We start from the raw sequence: 13,147 nt of genomic DNA on the forward strand, positions 1-13,147 counted from the left end.
CAGGCTGTGGTTTTCAGGGTTATGTTTATGGAGTGTGAAATGCAGATCTGGCACTTACAGCCACAGTAGGGTTCAGATGCTATCTATATCAAAGTCTCGAAAGTGCCCTTGCAAAGCCAGAATAAATAAATATGTATTGCTGGGAAGGAAAGAGGAGAAGTAGCTGAATTAAATATATTTCTTGAAAACCGTCTTGCTTAAACAATCTTTGCTTATATGCTTTGGTGTGGCCTTTTTCTTTTCTTTTTTTTTTCTAGAACAACTTTACTTAAATATTGAAGGATTGCCTTCCTCAGTCCCGAAAGAATAAGCTCTCAAGAGTGTCCAAGCAAGTTTGTCTATTGTTGGAACTGTGGCCCCAATTCATATTCATATTAGTTTTGGCTTAATTTGACACTACTGTATTATATTTTCTGGAAATGAAAAACCTTATTCTGAATACATATTCGGGATCTTAGGAGGTATCCTGGTGAGCTTGCAGCATTTCCATTAGAAATGCTGGTGCATTGGATAAGCGGGACTTTGTGTTAAGTTGTCAGCCGTGGTCCTCGGCGACAAACAAATGCAACGGAATTGTTCTCAGCAAGCAGCACACTAGTTCTTAATGTAAAACTTGTAAGAAAGTAGTTACACGACCTTACTAGTAGGGGGAGGCATAGTTCCGACCATGTGAACGACCCACCCGGAAAATAATCTGGCAGAGAGAGCAGAGGCAGGCAGCGGAAAGATGGCAGCCGCGGCTGTGGCTGAGTTTCAGAGAGCACAGTCTCTTCTTGGAACTGACCGGAATGCCTCTATCGACATCTTACATTCAATAGGTAAATATAGTCGACACAGCACGGCTCTGGAAAGAAAGTCATTTTACGCACAGACACGAAGTCTACACTTTTCTCCATCAGTCATGAAGCTGATGAGTTAGCCAGCGTTGTTAGCTAGCAGCAAAGCTAAACTGTGTTAGCTAGCCCAATGCTGGCCGTCTCCCTTTTCTCCCGTCTTGCACAGTGAGTCAGCAGCAGTGGGCTAGCCGGTTAGCAACATACCGGCTAGCTTACCAGATAAGGTAACGTTAGCTGCCTGGTCTCATTCATTTGATAGGAACTTCTGTGACTGCTGGCTAGTTAATGTTAGCTAGTGGCCAATGCTGTTAGCTGCTATTATTCGTCTTGTCAAATGTCAGGCCGACAAGGAAATTACTGTTAAATGAGTTGGCCCTCCAATATTTCCTAATTTGTCATAGATTTAAGCTTATGCCAATGTAGAAAATTATTCTTAAATATTTCTACTAAATGGCAGCTGTGTAGCAGTTATTTCTTTGTGTTGACCAGTTTGATTCTTCTCATATTTCGCAGCTTTGTTGGCGACTTGGCTGCCTGCCATCCTCCCCAGTCAAAGCGCGACGTAATTTCATTAAATATTATTCTCAGGAGACAAAAACAAGACTGTACACCAGCATATTTTTTTGTCTTTGTATGTCGCGGTGGTCTGTCTTAAAACGGTTAAGATGACATCATCGTAACATTGATGTGTGTTGTAGTGAAGCGGGACATCCAGGACAGTGATGAGGAGGCGGTTCGTGTGAAAGAGCAGAGCATCCTGGAGCTTGGTGGGCTGCTGGCGAAGACGGGACAAGCTGCAGGTAACCAGAGCATCATGTTCATATTTTAATACACTGTTTGATTTTAGACATATTGAAGAAGTGGAGCCGACGAGTTGTTTTACTTCAGTAAAAACAACTCTTTTAATTTCTGACACAGCAAAGTGTTGCAAAACCTTAATTGTAGTCATATTAGTCTGAAAATAAAGCAAACGGATGAAGGAAGGCTTATGTTACTTGTTAGTGGGTGTGACAGAGGTGTTTGTTCCACTTATGCCGGCAAATCTGCTAAAAGTGCCGTTGCTGACTTTTTTTGCAAAAGATCAGACTGCCTTACACAAAGACACTGAAGCGCGATGGCTGAAGTACCCATTGGTGAAACATTGTGTGGAAATTTTGTGTTGCCTTTTGCTAACTAGCATGTTTCTGAATCGCATTTGGATCAGTGCTGCAACTTATCCAAACAGTTGAACAGATTGGGGGTGAAAAAAGAAACTCACAATGGCTCAAATTCTCTTCTCACTGCTGATTTTAGAGCAAAGAATTACGTTTGTATCCATACAGTCAACTGTGGATGCCTGTGTCGTTCAACCTTGAACTTAATTTCCTACCTGCCTTCTTCTCAGAGCTTGGGGGCTTGCTGAAGTATGTTCGCCCCTTCCTTAACTCCATCTCCAAGGCCAAGGCAGCCCGACTGGTCCGCTCCCTGCTGGACTTGTTCCTGGACATGGAGGCTGCCACCGGTCAGGAGGTCGACCTCTGCTTGGAATGCATCGAATGGGCCAAAGCTGAGAAGAGGACCTTCCTCAGACAGGCACTAGAGGTGAGACTTGGTGCCGTCACAGAGCTTGTTTTCTTCTTGTATTCTGCTCTGGTTAGTTTATGCTCACTGAGTGCCTATGATAAACTTGCTACTACACACTGTGGTAAAGACTTTACTGTATCTACATAAAAATTTTTTTTTTTTTTTTTAAAGTTTAAACACTCTACTTTTGGTGTAAAAAAACAGGATAAGTGTTTTTATTATTTCAGCTTCGTGATCAGGAAGGAGGTCGTCAGGCAGGTGTCAGGTTTCACCTTTTGCAGCATTTCCCACCCAGTGTTAACATTACGTTCAAGCTTTTTAAATAAATAAAATTAGGTTAATTTTTAATAGTCAGCATGGTAAAAACTGCTCAAAATGTCTGCTTCTTGAGTACATTTGGGTTGTAGTCAAACATGGGAACATGCTCAGTGTCCTTAACGGGATAGTTTGCCTCTTTTGTCCTGGAGCTGTATGACATCCCATACTAGTAATATTGTTTATGAACATTGACTTGCCCCCTACTGCGTCCTGTGAGCCGAGTTCCGGCCTCGTTTTGGTGTTGACGAAAGTAGTCCACTAGTTGCCTGGGGTTACAAAAATAAAGCGTTTTGCTTCTCAAAACAATATGCGTTCAAAAGAGTTCTACATTTGCATCACAGAAAAAAGTCAGACCTTAGAATCGCTTGGCGCTATTTTCTCTCCCTTCGTATCACTGCACGCTGCCGACAGCCGCGCCTGTTTCACGGTGTTTACTGCTCGTAAGCAGGGGACTGCTCGGTCTGCACTTTGGTCTGCACTTTGGTCTGCACGGTCTACACCTTGAACCGAGTTGTAATTGTAATTGCTGCTTTTCTGCCTTGTTTACTCCAGGATAATAGGCTGCAGGTGAAGCAGGCAAAAGCATGAGGATTGAGAAAGAATTAACACATTCAAGCTTGCACATATTCAAGTGAATATAACCTCTCCTCTCTCCCCAGGCTCGACTCATCTCTCTGTATTTCGACACAAAATGCTACCAGGAGGCACTACAACTGGGTGAGTGGTGACTTTCCTTAAAACCTAGTAAAACATTGATAGGAGAGTTTCAGCTCTTTATCTTAAACTTTTCCTGGTCAGGAAGGAATTTTTGGTAAAACTTTTCCATACTTCGAGCAGTGTGTCAGCTCTTACTACGCTTTCCCTCCTTTTTAATCCAGGCTCCCAGTTGCTGCAGGAGCTAAAGAAGATGGATGACAAGGCCCTACTGGTGGAGGTCCAGCTGCTGGAGAGTAAGACGTATCACGCGCTCAGTAATCTGCCCAAGGCCCGTGCTGCCCTCACCTCTGCCAGGACGACCGCCAACGCCATCTACTGCCCCCCGAAACTACAAGCAGCTTTAGACATGCAGTCAGGTACCACGTAGAACGGATAAGTAGCTAATCTATACAATTACGTGAACTTGATATTCACGTGAGTGTGTTTGGATGTGCTTCCAGGGATCACCCACGCGGCAGAGGAGAAAGACTGGAAGACGGCGTACTCCTACTTCTATGAGGCCTTTGAGGGCTACGACTCCATTGATAGCCCACGAGCCATCACAGCTCTCAAATACATGCTGCTCTGCAAAATAATGCTCAATGCGTAAGTCGTAGCATGACTGGCAATCTTTAAGCTTTTTAACTTTAACATAAAGTTTAAGGCATTAAATTAAATTCAGTGTCACTTCACAAGAGCCCATAGTTGGCATCTGTTCTTATTTACAGGCTTCGTATTGTTCCTTTTTCAGACCCGAGGATGTTCAGGCGCTCATCGGCGGCAAGCTAGCTCTGCGGTACGCTGGCAGACAGGTATCAGTCTTCATTCCAAAGTGTTTCTTTCATTTAAATTTTTGAGATGAGCAGATATGTCCTAGCTTGGCTGCAGAAGGGCCTGTCAAGCTTCTAAACTCCAAGCGAAACTCATTATTCTTTTAGCATTTCCAAAGCCCAAAGAGTAAATGTGTTTTCACACATGCAATCCAGTCATGAAATGTTGTTGACGTTCTAGAAGGGTGGTGTGAGAAAGCAAAAGTCCGCAGCTTTGGAAATTACGCCTGCACTGCTTTGACCTTTCAGGTATCATATTCATCCAGGTAGGACTGGGCGATAAAACGATAGCTATCGAGGAATAACTTTTCCTTGAAAGAGATATGAAACATGGTCGATATACTTTTCAATAGATTGCATTTGTCCATCTTTTGACAGACAATACGAATGTCCAATGACAACGAGAGTTGCGCCACGCTAAACCAATCACGTGGCTGGAATAGAGCCATGCCAGCAGCTAGTCGTGGCGTGTTTGCAGCCGTATAATATTTTATATTTTTATATTTAAAAAATAAAATGAGTGCTCCCTTGGAAGAGACGACAGAAGACACAGCCCAAGAAACAGAGTAGTGTGCACTGCAAATTATGTCGAGCACATGTTCCGACAAAGACAGGGAATACCACTAATCTTTTTCAACACCTGAAGCAGCACCAACCATTTGAGCGCGGAGAATGCAAACTTTTTTTGAGTAGTTGACCGAACCGATATAGGATTTTAATTTGAAAGACCTGTTCTGTATTTATCTGAAACACTTGTACAGTTTCACATGTCACGTTCAACTTTGACAGAAAATAAATATTGAATTAAAAATGAACCTTCTGATATCATCAAATCTTAATTAAGAGTAACAGGGAACATTTAAAATTCACAAAATAGTGATTTGTTTTATATTGTGATATATATCGATATTGTTAGCCCGATTCTTTCATTGGAAGCCCAAGAACAAGCTGGAGAAATCTTAAGTTAAACAAAGTATTTATTAGTGGTCACATGTGAAGTATAGCAGCGCTGGACTCGGAGTGACAGAGCTCTCGCATGAAATCCGTCAGACCGAGCCCCGATATCCGCAAACATTTTATATTTATATTTACCTTTATCTCACAGAGGTTGTACTTACACTCGTCCAAATATAATTGGACAGTTGTTAGTGACGTGAGCAGGCCATCCATCGTCTTCGTCATGTTCTTTGGATAAGATAAACAGTCTTGGACCATTTAAGATCATATATTGTGTATTATGAGCAGAGTGGAAAAGTACAAAATAGGATGAGCAGAGTGGAAAAGTACAAAATTGGAACATGGATTATTTAATATGAATTCATAATGTCTAAGAACAAAGCCAATTATAACAGATATCGACTGATATTAAAAAAATATATATCGTGATATGACTTTTTCCCGTATCGCGCAGCCCTACATCCAAGCTTAGTTATTTATCTTTTTCTTAATTTAAAGACACCCAGACCAATAAGGCTTCTGAACTTGAATATGTTGTGTTTACTCTACACGTACTGTAAATATTTGTTTGCAAAACTTTCTAAGTTTAATCAATTTTTTAAAATTACATTGCACACCTTTACTTTATGTGAATGATACATTCTATTTCTCTAATGATGTCCCCACATGGTACTGCTTTTGGGCTTCGTTTCCTGTCAAAAGGCAACATGGGAAGTAAAGGAAGTCTTCACAGCTTTCCTAGATAACGAATGGAGCAAAGACAGCTCCCTAAAGACTTGTCAAATCTTCCTGATTCATTTGTCAGTTAGCATTAATAAGAACAAGCTTTGGTGTTACATCTCACTGTGGTATACGTCTGTCTCTGATATCGTTACATCCCACTGGGTTTTGGTGTACCATTTAGGAATGAGAGCTCTCTACAGTTAAATTAGTTAAACGCATACAGCTGCTTTCATTAATGCGCCACAACGTTTATACCAACTGCTTTGGTTTTAGCTGAGAAGAGCTCGCCACAACACTACTCTGAAACACTAACCGCGTGTCAGCGTTTACCACAGAACTCTGATGCTGATTCAATGTTTGTTGAGTTTAAACGCTGTCCTCAGCCAAGGTAATGGTTTAAATTCAACAAACTCTCATATTAACAGTTTGAACTTGAATTCATCAGTGCCGTGACACTGAGTGGTTGGAGTAACTGGCGTGAAATGGTCCTCAGTCAAAGTCACGGCCATGCTTTGATCTGTTCAACATGTTCACCTTGAACAGCAGATACCAGAAGGTGGAGCTCCCTCTTTAGCTTTGAGGGGCTGCTGCTGCACCACAGGCTCTTATCCACTCTCACCTTCCCACCTCTCATCTTCGTCAGCTCGGTGTATATTTCCAGTAAAGTCTTCAGTCTATTCCATGTGCAGAGACCGGCGCCCTTTAATTCAATCCAGCTTTATTTGTATAGCGCCAAATCGCAACAAATGTCATCTCAAGGCACTTCAAAGACACACAGTCTAATTCAAGCCAAGTAGAAAGCAATTCCAAATTGGTCCAATTCATACAGAGCCAATTTTACAAAAAGTCGCCCAGCTAAGGAAACCAACAGATTGGATTGCAGTTTCGTTGCAATCCTGAGCGTGCACAAGGCGACAGTGGAGAGAAAAAACTCCTTTTAACAGGAAGAAAACTTTTCCTGTTACAAATGTTAAAAAATTCCTGTTTCCTTCAGGGAAAGACTGATCTGACATCACTACCTTTTGATAGTGCAACATAAACAATAATGGTGGTCTACAAGTGACTACAAATATTTCTGTAATACTATAAAAACAAAGACAACGAGAGTCTGTCAAGTTTTGCATTTGTGTAACTGAGTCCAACTTTAATCTACCAAGCCTGCAGGTCATATTTTTTGGGGTTCCATATTCTTCTACCTGAATTAACTACGGATACACAATACACCCTTTATTACTTTATGTTTCGAAAGGTTTAAATATTTTTTTGTGTAGATAAATGGAGATAAATATCCATATTTGGAAAAAAAAATCTTTCTTCTTTTTAAAGTTTTAGTTTTAAAGTTTTTCAGAGCAACATCATATATGTAGCAGCTCGGTGCACTTTTCACTGGGTTTTAGTTTTAAATCAGTCAAAGTTAAGTTACTTCAGTCTTCAAAATGTACAAATGCCGAGCAAAATAAAAGCTGAAATCAACAGGGTTAATTCTAACTTATTCTGTAAAACTGCCTCAGTGTTTATGCAAACTACAGAATTTGGTTTAGCAGCAGGAATTTCACTATGATCATTTACACTGCCTGGCAAAATAGAAAACATGTTACCTGGATTTAACCAAGCAAATAGTAACAACCACCCTATTGGAAAAGTACTGCTGTGATCAATAGTTGGGGAACCGTGTTACTGTTGCAGAAGTGTCAAATTATTCGTCTGCGTCAAGCACTACAAAAACTTGGCATCATGTTTGACATTGAAATGTGTTCAATCTTGAATAATTGTGATCACTGCCACGTGCACAATGTGAAAACAACTCAACATGTTGGAACTAATCAACTATGTAGCCTTATGAAACTTTAGCTGAGAAGTTAGTGGAAAAAAGGCCCTCAGTTTGCTCGGAGGCAAAAGATTGGACCGTGGAGCAGTGGAAAAGAGTCGTGTGGTCTGCTCAGGACTCGTACCTGCTCTAGAAGCCTGATTTTAGCGCCGGTCTACTGTCTGAGATTTTGGTGCGTGTGAAAGGGTCGTCATTTCCTCATTTGGATTGGCCCCCAGAGCACACACCTGAACCCTGTTGAGAATCTTTGAGTGCCCACAGGAGTCCGAATCTCCCATAATCAATACAAGCTCTTTTCTGGGGTCAGTGGGCTGCTTTCTGCTTAGTTCAGCCTTTCACTGCAGTCTTGCATGAACATTCATTCATTCATTCAGTCATGTCTTTTTCTTTTTCATGACAGACAGACTCCCTGAAATGTGTCGCACAAGCCAGCAAGAACCGGTCCCTCGCAGATTTTGAAAAGGTTAGTTCCTTTTTGTTGCTGTGGACAAATTTAAAACTGCTGTGATTTAAATAATGTCATCTTTTTTAAATTTAATTGAATTTTTTTTACCTATTTTTAATGGCATTTTAGCTTTTAGTCTCATTTATTGTTTACAAATGTCCACTCCACAACCGTCTTAAGGCTCTAACAGAGTACAAAGCAGAGTTGAGGGATGACCCCATCATCAGCACCCACCTGACAAAGCTGTATGACAACCTGCTGGAGCAGAACCTCATCAGGGTCATCGAGCCTTTCTCCAGGGTTCAGGTGATCTTCTCCAGATATTTTCGATTGAATCGTTCAGATTTATATATCAGTTACTGATGTGCTTATCACTCTGCTTGTGTGTCTTGTCTCGAACAGATTGCGCACATCTCCTCCCTCATTAAACTCCCTAAGGTGAGCTTTTAGTCCTGTTGTACTCTATTTGCACACTGCAAACTGCCTATTTTATATAGTTCTTCTGGTTTTTCCCTGTGAAATGGCTTCAGTCCGATTGTGTGTCTCTTGCAGCGAGACGTGGAGAGGAAATTATCCCAGATGATTCTGGATAAGAAGTTTCACGGTATGTGTAAACACTACGCAAAAAGGCAGATGTTGTTTTGCTCTAAATGCTCGTGTCTGTTGGTGTTTTCAGCAGCTTTTTACAGGTTGCTCTCTTATCGGTTTATCCACCCTCCTGATGTCATCCTTTGTGCCCGACAGGTATTTTGGACCAAGGTGAAGGAGTGCTGATTGTCTTTGACGAGCCAGTGGTGGACAAGACGTACGAGGCAGCACTGGAGACCATTCAAAACATGAGCAAGGTGGTCGACTCGCTTTACAACAAAGCAAAGAAGCTCACATAAGGTATCACCCATTTTCTTTAACTTTATTTGGACCTCCAAAAGAAATTGCTATTTGTAAATCGTTAATCTGGTGTTATTGTGGTGCTTCCAGAAGAACCTATCTGAATTTATGCAAATATTGACCACATTAGGAAGTGAGTTTTTGATAATTGGATAAGACAGAGCATTTTAGAGGATAAGGTTAATGGTGTTCTCTATATTTCCATCAGAAAATACCTTTAACAGAAACTAATCCAGGAGCCAGACCTTTCGTGGTTCACATGTTTCTAAAGCTCTTTCATGTTGAAGTGACATTTGTCACGTTTCCTTTAATGGAGCTTCTGTTTCATTCAGAGTAACTGTTTATATTTACTTTTCACATTAGATTGGACAGCAAGGTGTAACATATTGATTCTTCCAGAGTTCCAGTTTTCTCACAACATGTATTCTCACCATAACATTTCATGTTTCCATGTTAGACAAACATTTAAAAAAATATGGAGCAGCAATACTTTCACATGACTCAACGGTCATTGTTAGACTCATTGAGGTTTAATTGAACTATAGCCGCATTCGGACAGAGCAGTTCTAAGAACGCAGTTTTGCATTCGCACATGAGTCGTGACCATGATAGGGACTGATGTGACGCAACCGTCTGCGACAGTGACGTGTTACTTAAGCGCCACACTCAACAACAAAACAAAGCCCGCGATAAGTAAGGAGAGAAGAAAAAAACACCACCAAGACGCTAATATGGAGAACGGGGAGGCCACCGTGTTCATGGTCTGCTTGATGGTAATATTAATCATGGACGATCACATCGGGTGTTTAACATCGCGGCTGGAAGAGCATACAGAGTCAGGAGACGAAGAATCGAGCGGCAGGCGATACTGCTTCGTTTCATGAAGGAAGGAAGGAAGGAGAGCAGAGTGCCGCAGACAAAGGAGACCACGTGCAAGTTTAACTTATTAAACACACGCCGGTTGTGTCCATGTCGTATGAGTAAACACTTCAGTCGTTATTCTACTGTTTACATTGAGCAGATTAGGAACATGAAGAAGCGGAAATCTGACAAGGGGCGTAGCTACCAACCACCAAACACCTACGTCATATGTGTTCCTATGGAACCCATAAAAGTCCCAGCCTCGGAAAAGGAGCTAAAATGGTTATAGGAACTGAGGGCCGTGGTCCCTAGTTCCTGTATGTCCGAATGCGGGAAAAAACGGCCCTATTCCTGAAAAACCTTTAGGAACTGCAAAAGGATCCTACAGTGGGAATGTGCCTTATATTAACAGCATGGCTGTTGTCAACTCAAGAAAACACGTGATTTTTTTTTTTTTTTTTTTTTTGTTAACTTCCCCCGAGGACAAACTTCTCGCTTTTTGTCAGACCTGCCGCATGACAACACAAAACTCTGCAAATAAAATACTGACGTAAAACCAGAGAGCAGAAGCTCCAGCTCCAGCTCAGTAACTTTGAAACTTTTTTTTTTTTTTCATTAGTTGGGTTCAGATGATGTGAAAACGGACCAGGATCTGCCGTTCGTTATCATTTGTGTCGGTTTAGTAGCGTGCTCTGTCCGATCATTAACGTCCCTCCACTGTGGGTAAGTTCTTAAATGTGACTGCAGCAGTTCACACTTGTTGTGTTGTAAATCAGACACGTGTTACTTGGTCTGACTAAGGCTACGGCTACACGAAAATGAAACAAGGGGTTTTTTTGAAAACGGGTACGAAAATTATTGCGACCACACAGGAAAGCTTCTGTAAAGAATCAGGTCCAGATGGAAACGATGAAAACGCTGAAAACGATGCAGTACACACGCCACACCTCTAGGTGCGCTGTAAGCTACCCCCACCGGTTACACCAGAACAATAGAAGAAGCAATGCGTGTACGCCCCTACTTCTACCAGCGCGAAGCTCACGTTGTTCCTTCAACAACGCCGCTGTACTTAGCAGTGTCTGCAGCAGTGCTGCTATCAATGTTGTGGGGTCCATGATGATCGCTGTCTGTCCTTGTTGTGTTGTCTTCTTCTTCCGGATTTTGAATGGAAGCCGCTTTTTGTTCTGGTCACTGACGTATGTGTATACGTCACTGGCATTGGCCATGTGACTTTGACGCAGATGTAAACAAATCCGTTCTGGCTGTAACAATGGAAACGAAACGACAGCGTTCTTAGATCTTCCCACTCTGGAACCCGTTCTCCAAAAATATCGTTTTGGGGTACTGGGAACGCCGGCTCCATGTGGCCGCGACAGCCAAACGATAAGCAAAAATAGCGGTTACAGTGAAAAACCTTACCGTGTAACCAGACCCTAAGAGGCATGAGAGTTTGGATTCACATTGTTGTGATTTTTTTTCATCTTTTTTTTTTTTTTTTTTTTTTTAGCTGAAATGAAAGAAGATTATAACATTTAAAACACAGTAAAAACAGATGGAAAATACTTCCTCTAATGCGTAAACAAATGTACATCCTTCCTTCAGGTGTCTTCCTAAAGGTGAGTACTTCTTCTACTGAATTACAAACACAAGTATCGTAGCCTACATCGCTACCCTCTGTCGACGCTACGCAGCCTAGTTTAATGACTTCAGGCCAGTCGGTGGAAACGTGTCTGGTTCACATTGTCGGGGAAACATTTCACTGCTCCCGGTGGACTCTCTACTGACCTGTGCAGCAGGAGCAGAGAAGTCCCAGATTGTGGTTGTGCAAAAACTTTGTATCTTTCAGTAAAATCCTTTTTTGCCCTCAGAGAGAACGGGACTATCTGTCATCCTGACCGGAGTGACGTGGGCCAGTCGGATCCCTGTCGATTGCTCACCTTATTCCGGGAGGGACGAGGGGAGGACGATGAGGAGATTACAAACACTCAACAACCCAGCAAGCAAATAAACCAGCCGTTGAAACGAGGCTGACTCAACAGAACAAGAATCTGACAGGGTGGACTCCTCCATCTGCCCTCTGCTCTCCTCCCTCCTTCCTGTCAATGTCTCTTCCTTCTTCTCTGATTGGGGTTTATCAGCCACACAGTGGCCTTCCCCCCCACCATGTGGACCAATCCTGGCACTCTACCCTTCTTTTCTTCCTCCTTGTTTCTACTGTATGTAAAATTGGACATGCCTTTTTCCTCTATTTTTTTTATTTTTATTTTTCTCCCTCCCCCCAGTTTCTCTCTGCACTGGCCATCAGGGAATGTTGTAATATAACAATAAAGAATACATATATAGTACTTATACATACATGTATCATAAAAAAACCGTTGTTGAGTCTGTTGTCGGAGCAGGGGGGAGGCTGGTTGGTCGCTCTCTACCTGCTCTGTTCACTTTGCCAACTGGCCCTGAAACTGAATGTTTGCATTTTTTTTTTCTGCAGTTGTAAAAAACACATCCTAGGTCTCCCGGAAAAAAAAACAGAATTTCGAAACTGAAGGGCATCAGAACAATCCCTCCTCACAGCCTCGTCCTGAGTGCTGCCCACCTTTATATCCCCACCCTGACTGTTGTCACACTCACTCACAAGACATCCTGGGATCGTGGACCATACAGGGAACTGCTCTTTTGTCCACTCGGGACCACGGGAGTTCCTCCCCCTCTGCACTCCCACTACCTGTTTGTATATAACATTGCCAAGCGCCTCTGTTCATCCAAGGCCTGATCTACTCACACTGTCCCCTTTTTTTATAACGTGTAAGAAAAGAATAAACTTCACCGCTGAGAGCTCGGACGGTCACACAAAGTGCTTTTGAGGCTGTGTTGTGAGATATGAGTCAGTTGTGTATAAAAAAGGAAAAGAAAAAAAAAAGGCAGGTTTTTCTGAAGAAAATCAAGCTGTAAATTTCTTGGAACTTAATTTTGCAAGGACTGGATGATTTACCATATATGACATAGAGAAAGAGAAATGCTAATAAAAAAAAAATGAAACCTGCAAGTTGTGATTTTTTTTATTTATTTATTTATTTTTTAAATGATTTTTTAAATGCTGAAAAATGTGTTGTTTTTTTTTCTTCTATTTGGCCTCAGTCATTCTCACTGCTTGTATTGTGTGCCTCATTTCAAAGTATTAATAATGAGGTCAGCAGCAATCCTA

At 41.8% G+C, this 13,147-nt stretch overlaps 1 protein-coding gene across 1 annotated transcript; it reads left to right on the plus strand.

Annotated features, from left to right (window-relative positions):
• The first annotated feature begins 584 nt into the window (after nt 1–584).
• LOC142370740 (26S proteasome non-ATPase regulatory subunit 11A) lies at nt 585–12,988 on the plus strand. The gene is made up of 13 exons (XM_075453173.1): nt 585–818; nt 1,535–1,636; nt 2,221–2,417; nt 3,377–3,434; nt 3,596–3,790; nt 3,875–4,019; nt 4,165–4,225; nt 8,152–8,214; nt 8,377–8,502; nt 8,599–8,634; nt 8,749–8,800; nt 8,941–9,084; nt 11,814–12,988. The coding sequence occupies exons 1-12, from the start codon at nt 728–730 to the stop codon at nt 9,081–9,083; spliced, it is 1,269 nt and encodes a 422-aa protein (XP_075309288.1). The 5' UTR covers nt 585–727; the 3' UTR covers nt 9,084; nt 11,814–12,988.
• The last annotated feature ends 159 nt before the right edge of the window (nt 12,989–13,147 follow it).

Source organism: Odontesthes bonariensis, chromosome 21 (assembly GCF_027942865.1).
Source record: "Odontesthes bonariensis isolate fOdoBon6 chromosome 21, fOdoBon6.hap1, whole genome shotgun sequence".
NCBI lineage: Eukaryota > Metazoa > Chordata > Actinopteri > Atheriniformes > Atherinopsidae > Odontesthes > Odontesthes bonariensis.

Coding starts and splice junctions, on each gene's coding strand:
- LOC142370740 (XM_075453173.1), top strand. CDS start 728: ATGGCAGCCGCGGCTGTGGCTGAGTTTCAGAGAGCACAGTCTCTTCTT. Junction 819..1,534: donor CGACATCTTACATTCAATAG/GTAAATATAGTC, acceptor TGTGTGTTGTAG/TGAAGCGGGACATCCAGGAC. Junction 8,801..8,940: donor TCTGGATAAGAAGTTTCACG/GTATGTGTAAAC, acceptor TGTGCCCGACAG/GTATTTTGGACCAAGGTGAA.